Raw genomic sequence first — 15,399 nt, 5'->3', positions numbered from 1 at the left:
AGTGAGTGGAACTGGGTACAGAGGGGACATAGAGTCAGGAGATCTTGAGTAAGAAACAGGAGGAAGCCCATGAGTGTGAAGGGTAGGGGTGGGAGTTCCAGAGAGGAGAGGGAGAAGGTTAGAGAGTTTGGGGACCCAGAACTCACTAGATGTAACCCCCTCACGAAGCACCTTGTTCAAGACCTTTGTTTCTCCTACTGACCCCGAATTTTTGTCTGCCTGCTTTCCTTATTACTGCTAACACTCAGGCCTTCCCCTTTGAAACTCAGATCAGCCCCTTGGCTTTTCTTGATTCAGCAGCTCCTCACACAGTCAAGTGGCGCTAAGATTTTAACTTCTATAAAAGAAAGAACCCATCCTAGGCTCTCCAGAACTTTTCCTCTTTAACTTGGACTTGGAAGAGTAAATATCAGCTTACAGACGCTTTGGGTGGTTTTGGGGGTCCATAAGGAGTCGAAATAAATTACATAAGCGTTCCAGATGTAGGTAACCAAGGGTAAGGCTTGTAGGAAAAGGGAGAAGCCTTGTGCTCCTTTCCCTCCTCCCCGTCTCTAAGGCATCCTCAGAATGAAAGTGGAAAGGAGCAGGTAGGCACCAAATCACAGCTTGGCGGAGGTGGAGGTGGAAGGGAGAGTATAAGACAGTGTGATCCTTGCATCACTGCTGCGGTGTGTTCCCAAGGGGCACGTCTCCATCAGCAGTGTAGGGACCACCTGGATGGGTACCTCAGCCTTGTGCCACTTTCCTCTTTACCCACTAGCCACTGTTTCCCTGACTTCTCTGGCGATATGAATCACCTGGGCACCTGGGGAGCTCCAAAAAGCCTTATTAGTTCTCAGACCCTATTCCAGACCCACTGAATCAGAATCTCCAACTGAAGGGCCTGGAAAACTGCGATTAACAAGTTTGTCAAACATCGTTTGACTGCCCCTCACCTTGCTGGTCTTTAAAGGTCCTAGGGCATTCTAAACCCCTTTCTGCCTCAGGGTCACTATATGTGCTATTTCTTCTCTGTGAAAAGCTCTTCTTGTCCTCTACTCTTGGCTGATGCCTGTTCCTCATAACTTAGTGACTCTGCTGGTCTTTCCTCAGAAAGACCATCCTTGACCACTCTCCTCACCGCCTAAGTCAGGTTCTCCTGTTTCATTCTGTTATAACACCTGTACTTCTTCTCCTTAGCATTTATCACACAGTTTATACCTTATATATTTGTTTAACATCTGCCTCACTAGTCCAAGCACAGGGAATGTGCCCCTTGGGAATATTTTTTGCATAAAGGAATGAATAAATGGAAAGGCAGTGCTGGGAGAGGGATGCTAAGGTTGGATTGGATGCCGCTCAGCAAATAAAGCACTGAGCATATAAAAACTTTAATCTCCCAGTTCAACGTTTTTCACGTCAACTAAAATCAAGGTAGATGGACCCAACAAGTAAGTGTATGTATGCGGGCAGTGGTTCTGGTGATTTCAAAAACTCTTCATTAAATACCTAATGTGTGCAGTATTAGGGGCTGCGGATACAACAGTGAATAAAACTGATAAAATCTCTCTTTATGGAGCTTTCATTTTAGCATGGATGACAGATGTTATGTGACCAGTTACACAATTTCATAGTTATAATTTTGATAAATGTAATGAAAGAATTACAGAGGTATAAGAGCCTGTAATAGGGAGACTGGCATAGTCTATAGCGCATCAACCTAGTCATAGAATTTCTAAGACATGGCTGGGGAATCTGTACCCAAAGAATTCAATACACTCTGTCCTATCTCTTGTCAAAGTTGGCATGAGGAGAGGTGCCTCTATTTAATGGTTTCTCAACCTCAGCACATTGACATCTCAGGCTAGATAATTCTTTGTTTGGGGGTACTATCCAGTGCACTGTAGATGTTTGGTACCATTCCTGGCCTCTACCCACTAGGTGCCGGTAGACCCCACAGTTGTGACAGCCACAAATGTCTCACCATTGCCAAATGCCCTTTGTGGAGGGGTGGGGTCGAGGGTGAGGAGGCAAAATTTGTCCCTCTTCCCTCCCCCAGTTGAGAACCACTGCTCTACATGAAACTTGTTTGTTTTTTAACGTCTTATATTTTATCCAAGTCAGTACCAGGAGCTCAGTTTATTCATTCAAGAAACAAATGTTTATTGAGTCTTTATTAGTGTCAGGCACTGTTCTAAGCCCTGGAGTGACCTGTGCTTTCTTGAATCTACATTCCAGTGGAGAGAGATGGACAATACATTTTTAAATGTGTAATATCTCAGGAGAATATAGTTTAGTCATAGAAGTCCTCTCTGATAAGATTATATGTGAACAAAGTCTTGAAATAAACAAGGAAATGAGCCACACGAGAGGAAACACCAAGAGCAAGAAGCACAGCCATTAAAGGACCTGTACTGGACCTCGCCTTTCTCCCGCACGTCTCACCAACCTGCTTGTCTTTCAGAGGGTCCTCCACAGAAGGGCAGCTGAACGGACTCCAGAGCAGCCTCACCTCTGCAGCATTTGTGCCCATCACCAGCCCCTCAGGTGAGTGGGCACAGCAGCTTTCCGGGGGGCGGGACAGCAGGGGGTTGCTGGGCTTGGCACATCCTCTTTTCTTCCTCTAAAGAGAGCACCAGTTCTAAGAATGAAGCATCCAGGCTTTCGATGCAGTGGCAAATGGGCATTTTTATTACATTCTTTTGTAAACTGTATTGACGGCTTAGGTTCGAATGGTTTTCTGGATAGTTTTGGATAGGTGAAATTCTCAGTCTGGTAGAATCCCATCAGATTTTTGCAGCATTTAGTAGAAAATACCAGGATTTGACTGGTGTTTCACTGTTGATATAGTATTTCTACATGTGGTGTCTCGCACTAATCTTCACACCAGCCCTGTGGGTGGGATCTTTTTGTCCCTATCCACATGAGGAAACTTAGGCTCAGAAAGTCGAGGGGCCTGTGGGAGATTAGACATGGATGCAGAGCTCGAACTCTGGTCTTTGATCTGAATCCGGTCATGCTAATATCGTGACCTATTGCCGGGTAGTTCCTGAGGCCCAAAGCCTTTCAGTATAGGAACGGATTAACATACAGGCTCTAGACAAGCTATATTTCAAAAGTTCTCATTTAGGAGTGGGTTACCAGAAGCTGGAATTATTTTCCTAAGGAAATGATGTTATCACAACAAAAGCATATTTACCCATAATGTGCCTAGAATAGTAATAACATAGACCCAAACTGTTTTGTGTACCAATGTTTTCATGGAAAAATTCACTCAGAGTTTCCCCTTGGATGCTATGGACACATTTCTCCACCTCCTGGAAAATGGGGACCCTATGCTAGAAATAGAAATCATTAGAAATGTTGCTCAAAGTCTGAGTCAGTGGTGGCTCCCAAGGCCTGTGATGGAGTCGATAGAGGGAGGAGGGTAGAGCAGTGAGTGGAACTGGGTACAGAGGGGACATAGAGTCAGGAGATCTTGAGTAAGAAACAGGAGGAAGCCCATGAGTGTGAAGGGTAGGGGTGGGAGTTCCAGAGAGGAGAGGGAGAAGGTTAGAGAGTTTGGGGACCCAGAACTCACTAGATGTAACCCCCTCACGAAGCACCTTGTTCAAGACCTTTGTTTCTCCTACTGACCCCGAATTTTTGTCTGCCTGCTTTCCTTATTACTGCTAACACTCAGGCCTTCCCCTTTGAAACTCAGATCAGCCCCTTGGCTTTTCTTGATTCAGCAGCTCCTCACACAGTCAAGTGGCGCTAAGATTTTAACTTCTATAAAAGAAAGAACCCATCCTAGGCTCTCCAGAACTTTTCCTCTTTAACTTGGACTTGGAAGAGTAAATATCAGCTTACAGACGCTTTGGGTGGTTTGGGGGGTCCATAAGGAGTCGAAATAAATTACATAAGCGTTCCAGATGTAGGTAACCAAGGGTAAGGCTTGTAGGAAAAGGGAGAAGCCCTGTGCTCCTTTCCCTCCTCCCCGTCTCTAAGGCATCCTCAGAATGAAAGTGGGAAGGAGCAGGTAGGCACCAAATCACAGCTTGGCGGAGGTGGAGGTGGAAGGGAGAGTATAAGACAGTGTGATCCTTGCATCACTGCTGCGGTGTGTTCCCAAGGGGCACGTCTCCATCAGCAGTGTAGGGACCACCTGGATGGGTACCTCAGCCTTGTGCCACTTTCCTCTTTACCCACTAGCCACTGTTTCCCTGACTTCTCTGGCGATATGAATCACCTGGGCACCTGGGGAGCTCCAAAAAGCCTTATTAGTTCTCAGACCCTATTCCAGACCCACTGAATCAGAATCTCCAACTGAAGGGCCTGGAAAACTGCGATTAACAAGTTTGTCAAACATCGTTTGACTGCCCCTCACCTTGCTGGTCTTTAAAGGTCCTAGGACATTCTAAACCCCTTTCTGCCTCAGGGTCACTATATGTGCTATTTCTTCTCTGTGAAAAGCTCTTCTTGTCCTCTACTCTTGGCTGATGCCTGTTCCTCATAACTTAGTGACTCTGCTGGTCTTTCCTCAGAAAGACCATCCTTGACCACTCTCCTCACCGCCTAAGTCAGGTTCTCCTGTTTCATTCTGTTATAACACCTGTACTTCTTCTCCTTAGCATTTATCACACAGTTTATACCTTATATATTTGTTTAACATCTGCCTCACTAGTCCAAGCACAGGGAATGTGCCCCTTGGGAATATTTTTTGCATAAAGGAATGAATAAATGGAAAGGCAGTGCTGGGAGAGGGATGCTAAGGTTGGATTGGATGCCGCTCAGCAAATAAAGCACTGAGCATATAAAAACTTTAATCTCCCAGTTCAACGTTTTTCACGTCAACTAAAATCAAGGTAGATGGACCCAACAAGTAAGTGTATGTATGCGGGCAGTGGTTCTGGTGATTTCAAAAACTCTTCATTAAATACCTAATGTGTGCAGTATTAGGGGCTGCGGATACAACAGTGAATAAAACTGATAAAATCTCTCTTTATGGAGCTTTCATTTTAGCATGGATGACAGATGTTATGTGACCAGTTACACAATTTCATAGTTATAATTTTGATAAATGTAATGAAAGAATTACAGAGGTATAAGAGCCTGTAATAGGGAGACTGGCATAGTCTATAGCGCATCAACCTAGTCATAGAATTTCTAAGACATGGCTGGGGAATCTGTACCCAAAGAATTCAATACACTCTGTCCTATCTCTTGTCAAAGTTGGCATGAGGAGAGGTGCCTCTATTTAATGGTTTCTCAACCTCAGCACATTGACATCTCAGGCTAGATAATTCTTTGTTTGGGGGTACTATCCAGTGCACTGTAGATGTTTGGTACCATTCCTGGCCTCTACCCACTAGGTGCCGGTAGACCCCACAGTTGTGACAGCCACAAATGTCTCACCATTGCCAAATGCCCTTTGTGGAGGGGTGGGGTCGAGGGTGAGGAGGCAAAATTTGTCCCTCTTCCCTCCCCCAGTTGAGAACCACTGCTCTACATGAAACTTGTTTGTTTTTTAACGTCTTATATTTTATCCAAGTCAGTACCAGGAGCTCAGTTTATTCATTCAAGAAACAAATGTTTATTGAGTCTTTATTAGTGTCAGGCACTGTTCTAAGCCCTGGAGTGACCTGTGCTTTCTTGAATCTACATTCCAGTGGAGAGAGATGGACAATACATTTTTAAATGTGTAATATCTCAGGAGAATATAGTTTAGTCATAGAAGTCCTCTCTGATAAGATTATATGTGAACAAAGTCTTGAAATAAACAAGGAAATGAGCCACACGAGAGGAAACACCAAGAGCAAGAAGCACAGCCATTAAAGGACCTGTACTGGACCTCGCCTTTCTCCCGCACGTCTCACCAACCTGCTTGTCTTTCAGAGGGTCCTCCACAGAAGGGCAGCTGAACGGACTCCAGAGCAGCCTCACCTCTGCAGCATTTGTGCCCATCACCAGCCCCTCAGGTGAGTGGGCACAGCAGCTTTCCGGGGGGCGGGACAGCAGGGGGTTGCTGGGCTTGGCACATCCTCTTTTCTTCCTCTAAAGAGAGCACCAGTTCTAAGAATGAAGCATCCAGGCTTTCGATGCAGTGGCAAATGGGCATTTTTATTACATTCTTTTGTAAACTGTATTGACGGCTTAGGTTCGAATGGTTTTCTGGATAGTTTTGGATAGGTGAAATTCTCAGTCTGGTAGAATCCCATCAGATTTTTGCAGCATTTAGTAGAAAATACCAGGATTTGACTGGTGTTTCACTGTTGATATAGTATTTCTACATGTGGTGTCTCGCACTAATCTTCACAGCAGCCCTGTGGGTGGGATCTTTTTGTCCCTATCCACATGAGGAAACTTAGGCTCAGAAAGTCGAGGGGCCTGTGGGAGATTAGACATGGATGCAGAGCTCGAACTCTGGTCTTTGATCTGAATCCGGTCATGCTAATATCGTGACCTATTGCCGGGTAGTTCCTGAGGCCCAAAGCCTTTCAGTATAGGAACCTACATAGCAGTTGGGCAACATTAGCCCAGGGATAGTATTCAGGACATTGAAAGAAAATCACTTGGATTCAATTGAACAAATATTTGTTATCTATCACCTACTATGGCAAAAGTAACATGCCGGGCACTGAGGTGCATACAGGGTGAACTAGACAGTCCCTGCTGTCAGGAAACTTACAGACTCAAGATGAGAGGAATGTCAACAAGGAGGAAGCCCCAAGATGGGTAAATATCAGGTACTGGGGACACATGGAATAACAATAGACAACACTGGCTGGGCGTTTGCTATGCTTCAGGCACAGTTCTGGTTCTAAATGTTTTGCATGTAATAACTCATGTGTTCGAACTAGGCATGTAATATAAGAACTGTGTTCCCCATTTTACAGCAAAAGAAATAGAGTCACAGACAGATTATGAAATGTGTCTAAAATCTCACAGCTAGTAAATGGTATTTGAACCTGAGCAACCTGGCCCAGGCTCTTTAGGGATTGGGAGGGCTTCCTGGAGAAAGAAACATGTAAAGCCGAGGTTTGAATATGAACAAGTCAGCCAGGAGAGAGGGGAGACATGGAGTGGAAGGAATTCTAGGAGGAGGGAACATTGTGTTCAGAGGTGAGTGAGTGTGGCTGGACGCTAGGCATGAGCAGGGAGTGGCATGAGAAAGGCAGGTAGCGGGGCCAGTTTCTCAGCTGTGTAGGGAGCTCAGTCCTGGAGCAGGAGGGGGCCATCGAGGAGAGTGTGCGGGGCGAGGGGAAGGGCGGCAGGCTGGGGGTTGACATAACACCTTAAAGTGATTACAAGATTTCCGAGAAGCCTGGTTTCTTTAACTGTTTCACAGGGATAATTCCATGTATCTCATAAGCTTACTATGAAGATTAAATGAAATCATATATAGAGAAAGTTTCTATAACTACACCCAGGTCAGGTAATAATATGATGAACGTATAAAGATTTTGTTCTGCACTTAAAATCTTAGAACCTGAATTCAAGAAATATTTGATGGATATCTGCTTGCCTCTTCCCCCCACAAAAAGAATTACTAGAACAGGGTAATTATTTTTAAGGAAATAAAATTTGTACCTGGAACAGTCAGGGACTGAGAAGTGGGTGGATACAAGAATCATGGTCTAGTTGGAAGTATTTCCGTTAGCTACAGCTGTTAGAGCCCCTTCAGCTCTTCAAATCTGCTAAAGCTGGAGAGGTTTACGAAGCCTAAGGGGTCCAGGAAACTGGCCCATTTCATTCGCATGTCTAATTGATGAATTTAAGTACTGAATTGAACTCTTTTCGTGAACTCTGACTGTGGAAGTTAGAAGTTTGAGTGGCCAGGTGGGTCATACTTTTCAGCATCTCGGTCATGAATTAATAATGACTTACTGCTGAAGTTACTCAGATTTTGTAGCGGTCCTATGGAATTTGGCGTCAGCATAAAACCACAGAGCAGAGAAGTTGTACTTCTCCCTTGTCTAATATCTACCTTTTCCCCCTGCTTCTACTTAAGATAAGTGCATTATTCTTTTTACCTCATTTAGGTAGCCTGCTATTTACTGCTTTTGTCATCAAAAGACTCTTGGCCTCTAACGTCCCTTGAATTTGTTTCTATTCTATGACTTTCCTGGTGTTCCTGATGCTTAAAGAAACACTGATGTACTTGATATAATAGGTTCAGGCATTTGCCATATTTTCCAATAAACATTCTACCTTAGCAGTAGAACAGTAGTAATTAACCCTGTTAGAGTTATTTATACAGCTAGTAAATAACTACCTGGCACTTCAGTGTTTTAACTCTAAATCATGTGTTTTTCTGTATTGTACATAGACTTAAAAGAGTTATTCTAGGGGTTTAGAAGGGTGTTTACAGAAAGAAAAAGTTAGGTTGTTATTAGAAACATTTTTCTTTAAACCCACAAGAAGGGAGGGCAACCCCCATAAGTCAAAAAGTCTACACATCCCTCTCAGAGGGAAGTCTGTGCCTAATCAGGAATCGCTAAACTGACTTTGAGAGGTATTTAGCCCCTGTCCAGTCCACTTATCTCAGTAGGTTAAACATGATATTAATGAGTCCATGAATATAGCAAAAGTCTGTTTCCTGGTCCCTCAGCCCTTCCCCAAGTCTGGCCAACCAGGCCATAAAGCGGTGGGACTTTGTTCTCAGGCAGTCTGAATGAGATAGTGGTCGATCTCAGAGCATTACTGAAAAAAAAAAAAAAAAACAACTCAGAGTCCTTTTGCACTGATGGTGGCGTAATGGCATTGTTTTTATTGTGAACATTAAATGAGCTAGTGAATGCGAACCCCTAGCAAAGTGCCTGGAATGCTCCATGAATAGTACTTTTCCTTGACTTCCTTACCTCAGGCTATATATTCTGAATTTGCTATGGAAGGGAAGGTGTAGAGTCAGCAAATTTTGAAATTTGAGAAGGAAGCTGGAGTGAGGGCTTTTGGCTCAAAACCAAAGCCATTGGCCTTCCTTCTTTATAACCATGACATTCTTCTTAAGTTCTGAAGTGGTGATGGTGAACTAAAATAGCAGTGAGCAACAGATTAGATAACTGACATTTCTCTCATGCTGATTTGATAGTGTAAACTACCATTATTGTAAGGGTCTGAAGCCATACCAGCTGCCCTCATCGCTGCCCCTTAGTTTCTGCTTAAGCCTGTCCTGTCCTGGAGCCCAATCTTGACCCACTCCACCCATCCTACCTCCCTCTTTTTTTTTTTAACTCTTAGTGTTCTATAGCTGGTGGAAGAGATTGTACCACCTTTTGAAAAACAGTGCTGGGTTTCATTTGCCAGAAATGAGAAGCAATGTCCTTGTTAAATATTCATTGTTTCAGGCCCTGGTAAAATGCACTTTAGCTTTGTGCTCTTAGCATGGGGATGTGGCAGCAGCACTTAGTGTGACTCTGCTTGCCCACCTCATTGTCTCTCAGTGAGGCAACAAGAGAAAAGAGCTCATTTTAATGTACAGTAAACCCAGTGGAGCTTAAAGCTCGAAGGATCTAGAAATCACTTTAACTTCCAAGTGAAATTATTTGCCTGGCAGCTCTCAGTGGAATGACCTATTTTCACCATCAGACTCTTATTTTTTTTTTCACCATGTGTTCTATAATTGTTGGATATCCTGTGTGAATCTCTGGAGTATAATAGATTAAAAATAAAAATAAATACGGCTCTTGAGAGGCTTGCCTTAGTCTTATACCCTTTATTGTTCCCCAAAAGTTCTTCTCTTCCCAGAGCCAGAGGGATAAGAATATGGGTTGGTTACCCACTCTTAGCTGTTAGAAAGCAAAAGAGATTTGGTGCTTGGCAGGAAATGGAGTGGCAGCATCTGGGAGAATGATGATGCCCCTAAAACCTAGTTTCAGATTTGACCTCTTGTCCTTTCAACCAAAATCAAATAAAGTGTTAAGTAGGGATTTTTTTTTTTTACATTTTTCAGGATCTTTGGAAGCTCCCCAAGTTATTTTCGCCAGATCCAAACTCTTGCCCACACAATCTGGAGCCTTTGCTACAGGTATAGGACAGAGAAAACCAAAGTCGGTGAAGTCAGGGCCAATTTAAGGTAACAGTAGGAATAAGACCGTATTTTATATTATAACTTGCTGACTTTATGGCACAGCAAGACTCAGTAGCTGTCAGGAGAAGTGGTAGTTTTTCAAAATGACAAGGAAATTGGGATTTTATAAAACCAAAGCTCAGGACTCCAAAACTGTGGGTCAAAGTTTAACTATAGCTATCTTGCTTCTGCAATGGCCTACCAGTAGGTGGCGCTGTGGCAGTAATAAATTTCCTTACTATTATAGAGGCTTTTGTTTAATATGAGGACATCAAGGCCCATCAAAGAAAGACACTAAAGCCGTAATTGAGTTATCACAGGTAAAGTGTAACGGAATAAACTGGAAAGCACAATATTTAAAGGCCAAATTGCAATAATCTCTAAAGAGAATGAATATTAATAAAGAAGGCTTTTAGACTGGTGTTGGGTAGTTTGTGAACTGGACTTTCAGGTAATGGAAAACAGAAAGGGAATAATTTTTTTCTTTTTAATTTTTGTTGAAGTTGATTAATTATGCTTTTTTTCTGAATTATTTAAGATAAACATATGCCATAATTAGCAGCAAAACAGACAATAAACTCCATACTACCACCCATCCAAAAAAAAAAAAAAAAAAGCCTTCTGCACCGAAAGACTGGCCTGACTTGATCTTGTGAGCCAGTATCCACATTTCATCAGCACTGTCCTCAATATTTTGTTCCCAGCTGTGGCCTTCAAAACTTCCAGAAAATTCTATGACACCACATAGTTTTGATGACTCCTTTCCTCTTTGCTCTACCCTACACACTAAAGCATTAATGGCACACCTGCTATGAGTTTAATACTCTTCTTACCTCTAGGGGAATATTTATAAACTTATTTGAGAAGCATTATTCATCAAAATACCCCAGGAGAGCAAAGGAGGGAGGAAAATTATTTACCCACCACAGGACTCATTTACATTGGATCGGAGAGCTTCAAATATCTTTACCCAGCCCATCTAAACTCTTTCCAAAAAGGAATGAGAAGAGAGAAGGGAACACGAAATCCATGGCTTGGTCATCTACCAAAATGTACCAGACAAACTGAAAACAACCAGAGTTCTATCGATAATACTTCGCCAGCGGCCCTTTAATTCTGATACTGAGCAGCCTATTCAATGATGAACAACTAATAAAATATAGAAAACTAAAGCGAGGAGGTCAATATTTCCTTCAGGAGACTGGCAGCCAGAAGAATGAAAGTGACATCAAGCTCCAAACCAAACCAGTGGCCTGCCAAGAAGTACTAATGTCCATCCGTTTCCAGAACTATGAGACTTGGACCTGCCACAATTGTAATATCACTTTCCTTGAACCTATTTCATTAGTATCCCTTACAATCCACCCAGAACACTACATAGAAAAATGGGACCGTCAATAAAGAAGCCTTGGTAAAGAGCCCATCCCTCAACACTTAAATCTGTGTCACAAACACAGCCCCACCGAGCCTGAGCTGTACATAAGCTAGGGATGAGTGATGCTGGACTTTGTAATTAGCTGAGGGGGGCAAGACCACATGCCAACTACTGTACTCGGCAGACAGAGTGGGTCAGAGGGCCTCAGAAGTCCAGCCTCCTGCCATGCAGCGTAACTGCTGGGAGGCCCCAGAGGCAGGCCCACCAGCCTGGCAGATGGCAGTGGGCTGCCTCCACTTGAGCAAGGGAATTAGGTACTTTACAAAGAAAGGAGGCAAAACCCCAGAGTCCGCAGCCCATCACCTGGGTGCATGCTTTCTTCCTGTGCTAAATGCATGGTAAATGCAGAGGTTCTTTCAACCACAGTTACAAGTGAATGTCATCACCAGCTGTAACAAGTCCTAAACCTCTTTATATATGGGTTTAGGGAGACAGTCAGGTTAGATTAGAGGATTTCGAAGTGTATTTGTATAGCACGTTATATAAGACTGAGAAAACATTAGTTGTCCTTACAAAGAAAAGAGGGAGCAGCGCTGAAGGATATTGGGGACTAAAGCCTGTCTAAGACCCCTAAGAAGCTGCGCCTGGCAAATGTCATATTTAAATACATATATTGTTTTGTATCTTCTTAGATCCTATATTGTCTGTTTGGCATCTGTTCATCACAGGGCCAGTTATATTTTCTGTATTTATGCTTTGGCGTTTGGGGGCCTTACAGACCCAGGCAGAGACTGCCCTCCCCAGGGCTAGCTAATTCCTAAAGACAGTAACATCTGGCCCTGGAGCATGCCTTTCATATGCAGACCAACCAATCCCAAGTTTATGTCCCCAACCACCTCCTTATCTAACTGGCGCTGGCAAGCCAAAGTTCCCTTGCCCTAAATCACTCAGGGCCAGGTACCAGGCGACTAGAGGCCTATAGCCCAAAGCCTTCCAGAGCTGTTTACCCTGAGTGCCATGCAGTGCCCCCTCTCTGGGTCCTGTGAGAAAATCAACTTCTTCCTGCCAAGCCTCGTTCTCATCTCCTATGGCCACGTTGACTTTGCCATACCATACCCAACATGTATATTCTTAGCACAAACATCCATGGGAGGAATACCTTTAATTTGCAATACAAGAAATCAGGAAGAAATCTGAATCAGTTAGGTTTGTATCGCCCAGTTCTAAGCAACTGGTCATAGTATTTCCTTCATTATAGGTTGTATCACACTAGCGATGTTTTAACAGTGTGTGTTTTACTAGCCTCAACCTGGCTGCAGCCACACAAGAAGGATGTAGATCTCTCTAAATGGCAAAATTGCCTGGCTGCCAGCCATTGAAATTTCATGCTTTCCTGTCCTGAGGCCTCTTTCATTTAGTAACTGTTTCTGCATTCAGAAACAAAACTCAAGTATAGCTGAACAACCTGGTTGGAAGTGGGGGAGGAAACAATCTGGCTTTCAGTTTGGGGAGAAGTAGGGGGGTACTTCCAAGAACCCACCCAAAGGTGGTTCATTTGCCTTAAAGAAAACCAGGGAACTCTATTTCTGAAATGGATTAAGAAATGGACTACTGAGAATGATAACATCTGAAAATTGATATTGTCTCTTGCTGAGCTGGCAAAGTCCCAAGAGAGGAGTGATGATTCTTCAGTTGTTAACAATTACTACTTTGTTGTAAAGAGACAAGGGAAGTGCGGTGGCCCCTTTCTCAAATTACATTTCTATTACAGAAGCATACACACCTTCTGGAAAAAATTCCTGGCACCCTGGATTGTTAGAGTTGTGCCTACCACTGCATCTTGTGTTGTCCTGTGTCATATTCATTATTCATTTGCTTTGGGTGGAAAAAGATCCTGTTTATTCATGTAGTCCTGAGCTGGGCAAGTAACCAGCATAACATTGCCTTACTCCGTGAATCTTTACTTACGATTGCAAGTTATCATTCTAAAATCTGTGGTTATTCAGCCATGAACCCACACATTTTGCTGCTAGTTTCAATGAGATGCTTGTTATAGGCACATACCTTTGCTTCGCCATCCTTATATCCTCAGGACATAATTGCTCCTAAAAGTTCTAAAGAAAGAAAACAACATGCTAAGCCATGCCTGTCTTTGGAAAACGAGTTTTGTGCATGGAAATATTTACAACTCTGCTTGCCTGATCTGTAGAATTTGAACTGGGCCCCAAAGAGCGTAGGTGTGTAACTGGAGGGCGTGGAGAAAGATGACTTGAAGTATATTGCTCTGTTGGCATGATTTGCTTTGATATTTAGCCTTTATTCTCTCAGATTATGATTTTAAAGCAAAAGACTCAGGTTCTCTTAAGTCCTCAGAATGAAGAGCATCACTATTAAAAGAGTAGTCTCTCACACTTCTTTGTTCTCATCTTTCAGACACGTGAGTATTTCCATCGAGGGCTTCCATAGATATGAGGGAGCCCTCTTCTCTTGACACCTAAATCCAGGTTAACTAGTTATCTGATACTAGAGAGGAACAGTTTGAGTGTGCGGGATGTCTCGTAGGATACATCAGTAAAACAGAGCATGTATCTCCATTATAAAATGGAGATATAATGAGGAAGCCTGCTGGTTGTAAGATGATGAAAAGAAAAGAAAGTCAGTTGGTTAGAAGTCGCTGTGCTCGTGTTATTTTTTTGTTTGTTGTTAGATAGAGGAATCACTCATTTTTATGTCTACTGCACCGAAAAGTGACTTTAAGGTTTTTTCCCTCTTCTCTTTTCTAATTCGCTCCCTAGGGAAATTAAGACAAGCGATAGGCCCAAATGAAGATATTTTAGAATTCGACAAAAGTTTTTTTTAACTTATTATAGCCGAGCTACAAAATTTGTTAGCTCATGAATTGTTCATAGTTATTAATCAGATATTGGAATTTGGAATTTTTAAAACTGCAACTCTGTTTTAGAAATATGACTCCTCTGAGGCCTTCTATTTTATGCTTATTCTCCTTTCTACTATTCTCAAATATAAATCACTGTTATGCGTGTGTAATATTCTTACCGTCCTCTTTTCATGCAGAGAATTCGAGTTGTCCAAAATAGCCTTTATTATCAAGAAGAGTGATACCCTCAGTTTAGCTCTGTTAGGAAAGTTATTGTACATTAGCACAAAGAAGAAACAGTCTCAAGAACCAGACCTCAGGAAAACCCACAGCCTTGCTTGGGCTAATTAGTAGCTCTAGTGGCTAAACAGCAAGTCTCTTAGTTGCTCCTGGTGACCAGGTCATCTGTTGTCTCCAGCAGCTGGCTTTTGTTGTTCTCCAGGTTAGCAGCTCTTCCATACTCATGACTAGACCTCTCTGTGTGTGATTATTTCTCTCTCCACTTTTTGCATTCAGTCTTCAAAAGACAGACTCAAAATACTTTGCAGTCTTTCATCCAGCAAAGTGCCACTGGTGTGCAGAGCTAAAGGAAGGTGACTTCTGCCTTCCGGACACGCCAGCCTGCTGCTAGTAGCATGATGATGCGATACAAAACTGCTGACTTATGCATTTCTGGCAATTTTCTTTAGGTAGAATTGTAGCTAGGGCAGGTACAGCATACTTTTCATCTCTAGCATAAAGTCTTAAAATATAAAACCACATGCAACAAAATAATGAAACGTAAAGGGAGAATCAGGGCCAAAAAGCAAGATATTTCAAATTTTTCAAATGTAAAGCCAAATAAAATTACCATAATGGAATTTAAATTTGGTTTCGAGTCTCCTAACAAAAAGGACAAAAAGAGAAACATGATGAATCAGAGTACATGTTCTTGTTTTCAAAAAGGAAGAAAAAATTCTGGAAGAAAATTGAACTTTTTTCTAGCTCTTATTCTAAAAGAAGTAGTTTATGTACTTGATATAGAGGACACTGAATGAAGTGATAGGCTAATGTAACAATGTGTTTCACAGGGCTCTTTGTGTGATCTACGTAAAGGCAAAACATTACAGTGCAAGT

At 42.6% G+C, this 15,399-nt stretch overlaps 1 protein-coding gene across 1 annotated transcript in view; it reads left to right on the top strand.

Moving 5' to 3' along the window:
* Positions 1-15,399, top strand: part of TTLL5 (tubulin tyrosine ligase like 5) — a 226,136-nt gene that overhangs the window by 187,232 nt on the left and 23,505 nt on the right. Inside the window, exons 32-33 of the mRNA XM_023537039.1 lie at positions 2,444-2,526; positions 9,914-10,036. Of these exons, the coding sequence (XP_023392807.1) occupies positions 2,444-2,526; positions 9,914-10,035 (205 nt within the window). The 3' untranslated portion in view covers position 10,036. The remainder of the gene's footprint in view (positions 1-2,443; positions 2,527-9,913; positions 10,037-15,399) is intronic.

This window comes from Pteropus vampyrus, unplaced genomic scaffold (genome assembly GCF_000151845.1).
Source record: "Pteropus vampyrus isolate Shadow unplaced genomic scaffold, Pvam_2.0 Scaffold177, whole genome shotgun sequence".
Classification (NCBI taxonomy): Eukaryota; Metazoa; Chordata; class Mammalia; order Chiroptera; family Pteropodidae; genus Pteropus; species Pteropus vampyrus.
The sequence above is the reverse complement of the archived record's forward strand: the minus strand, read 5'-3'. Positions and strand labels throughout refer to the sequence as shown.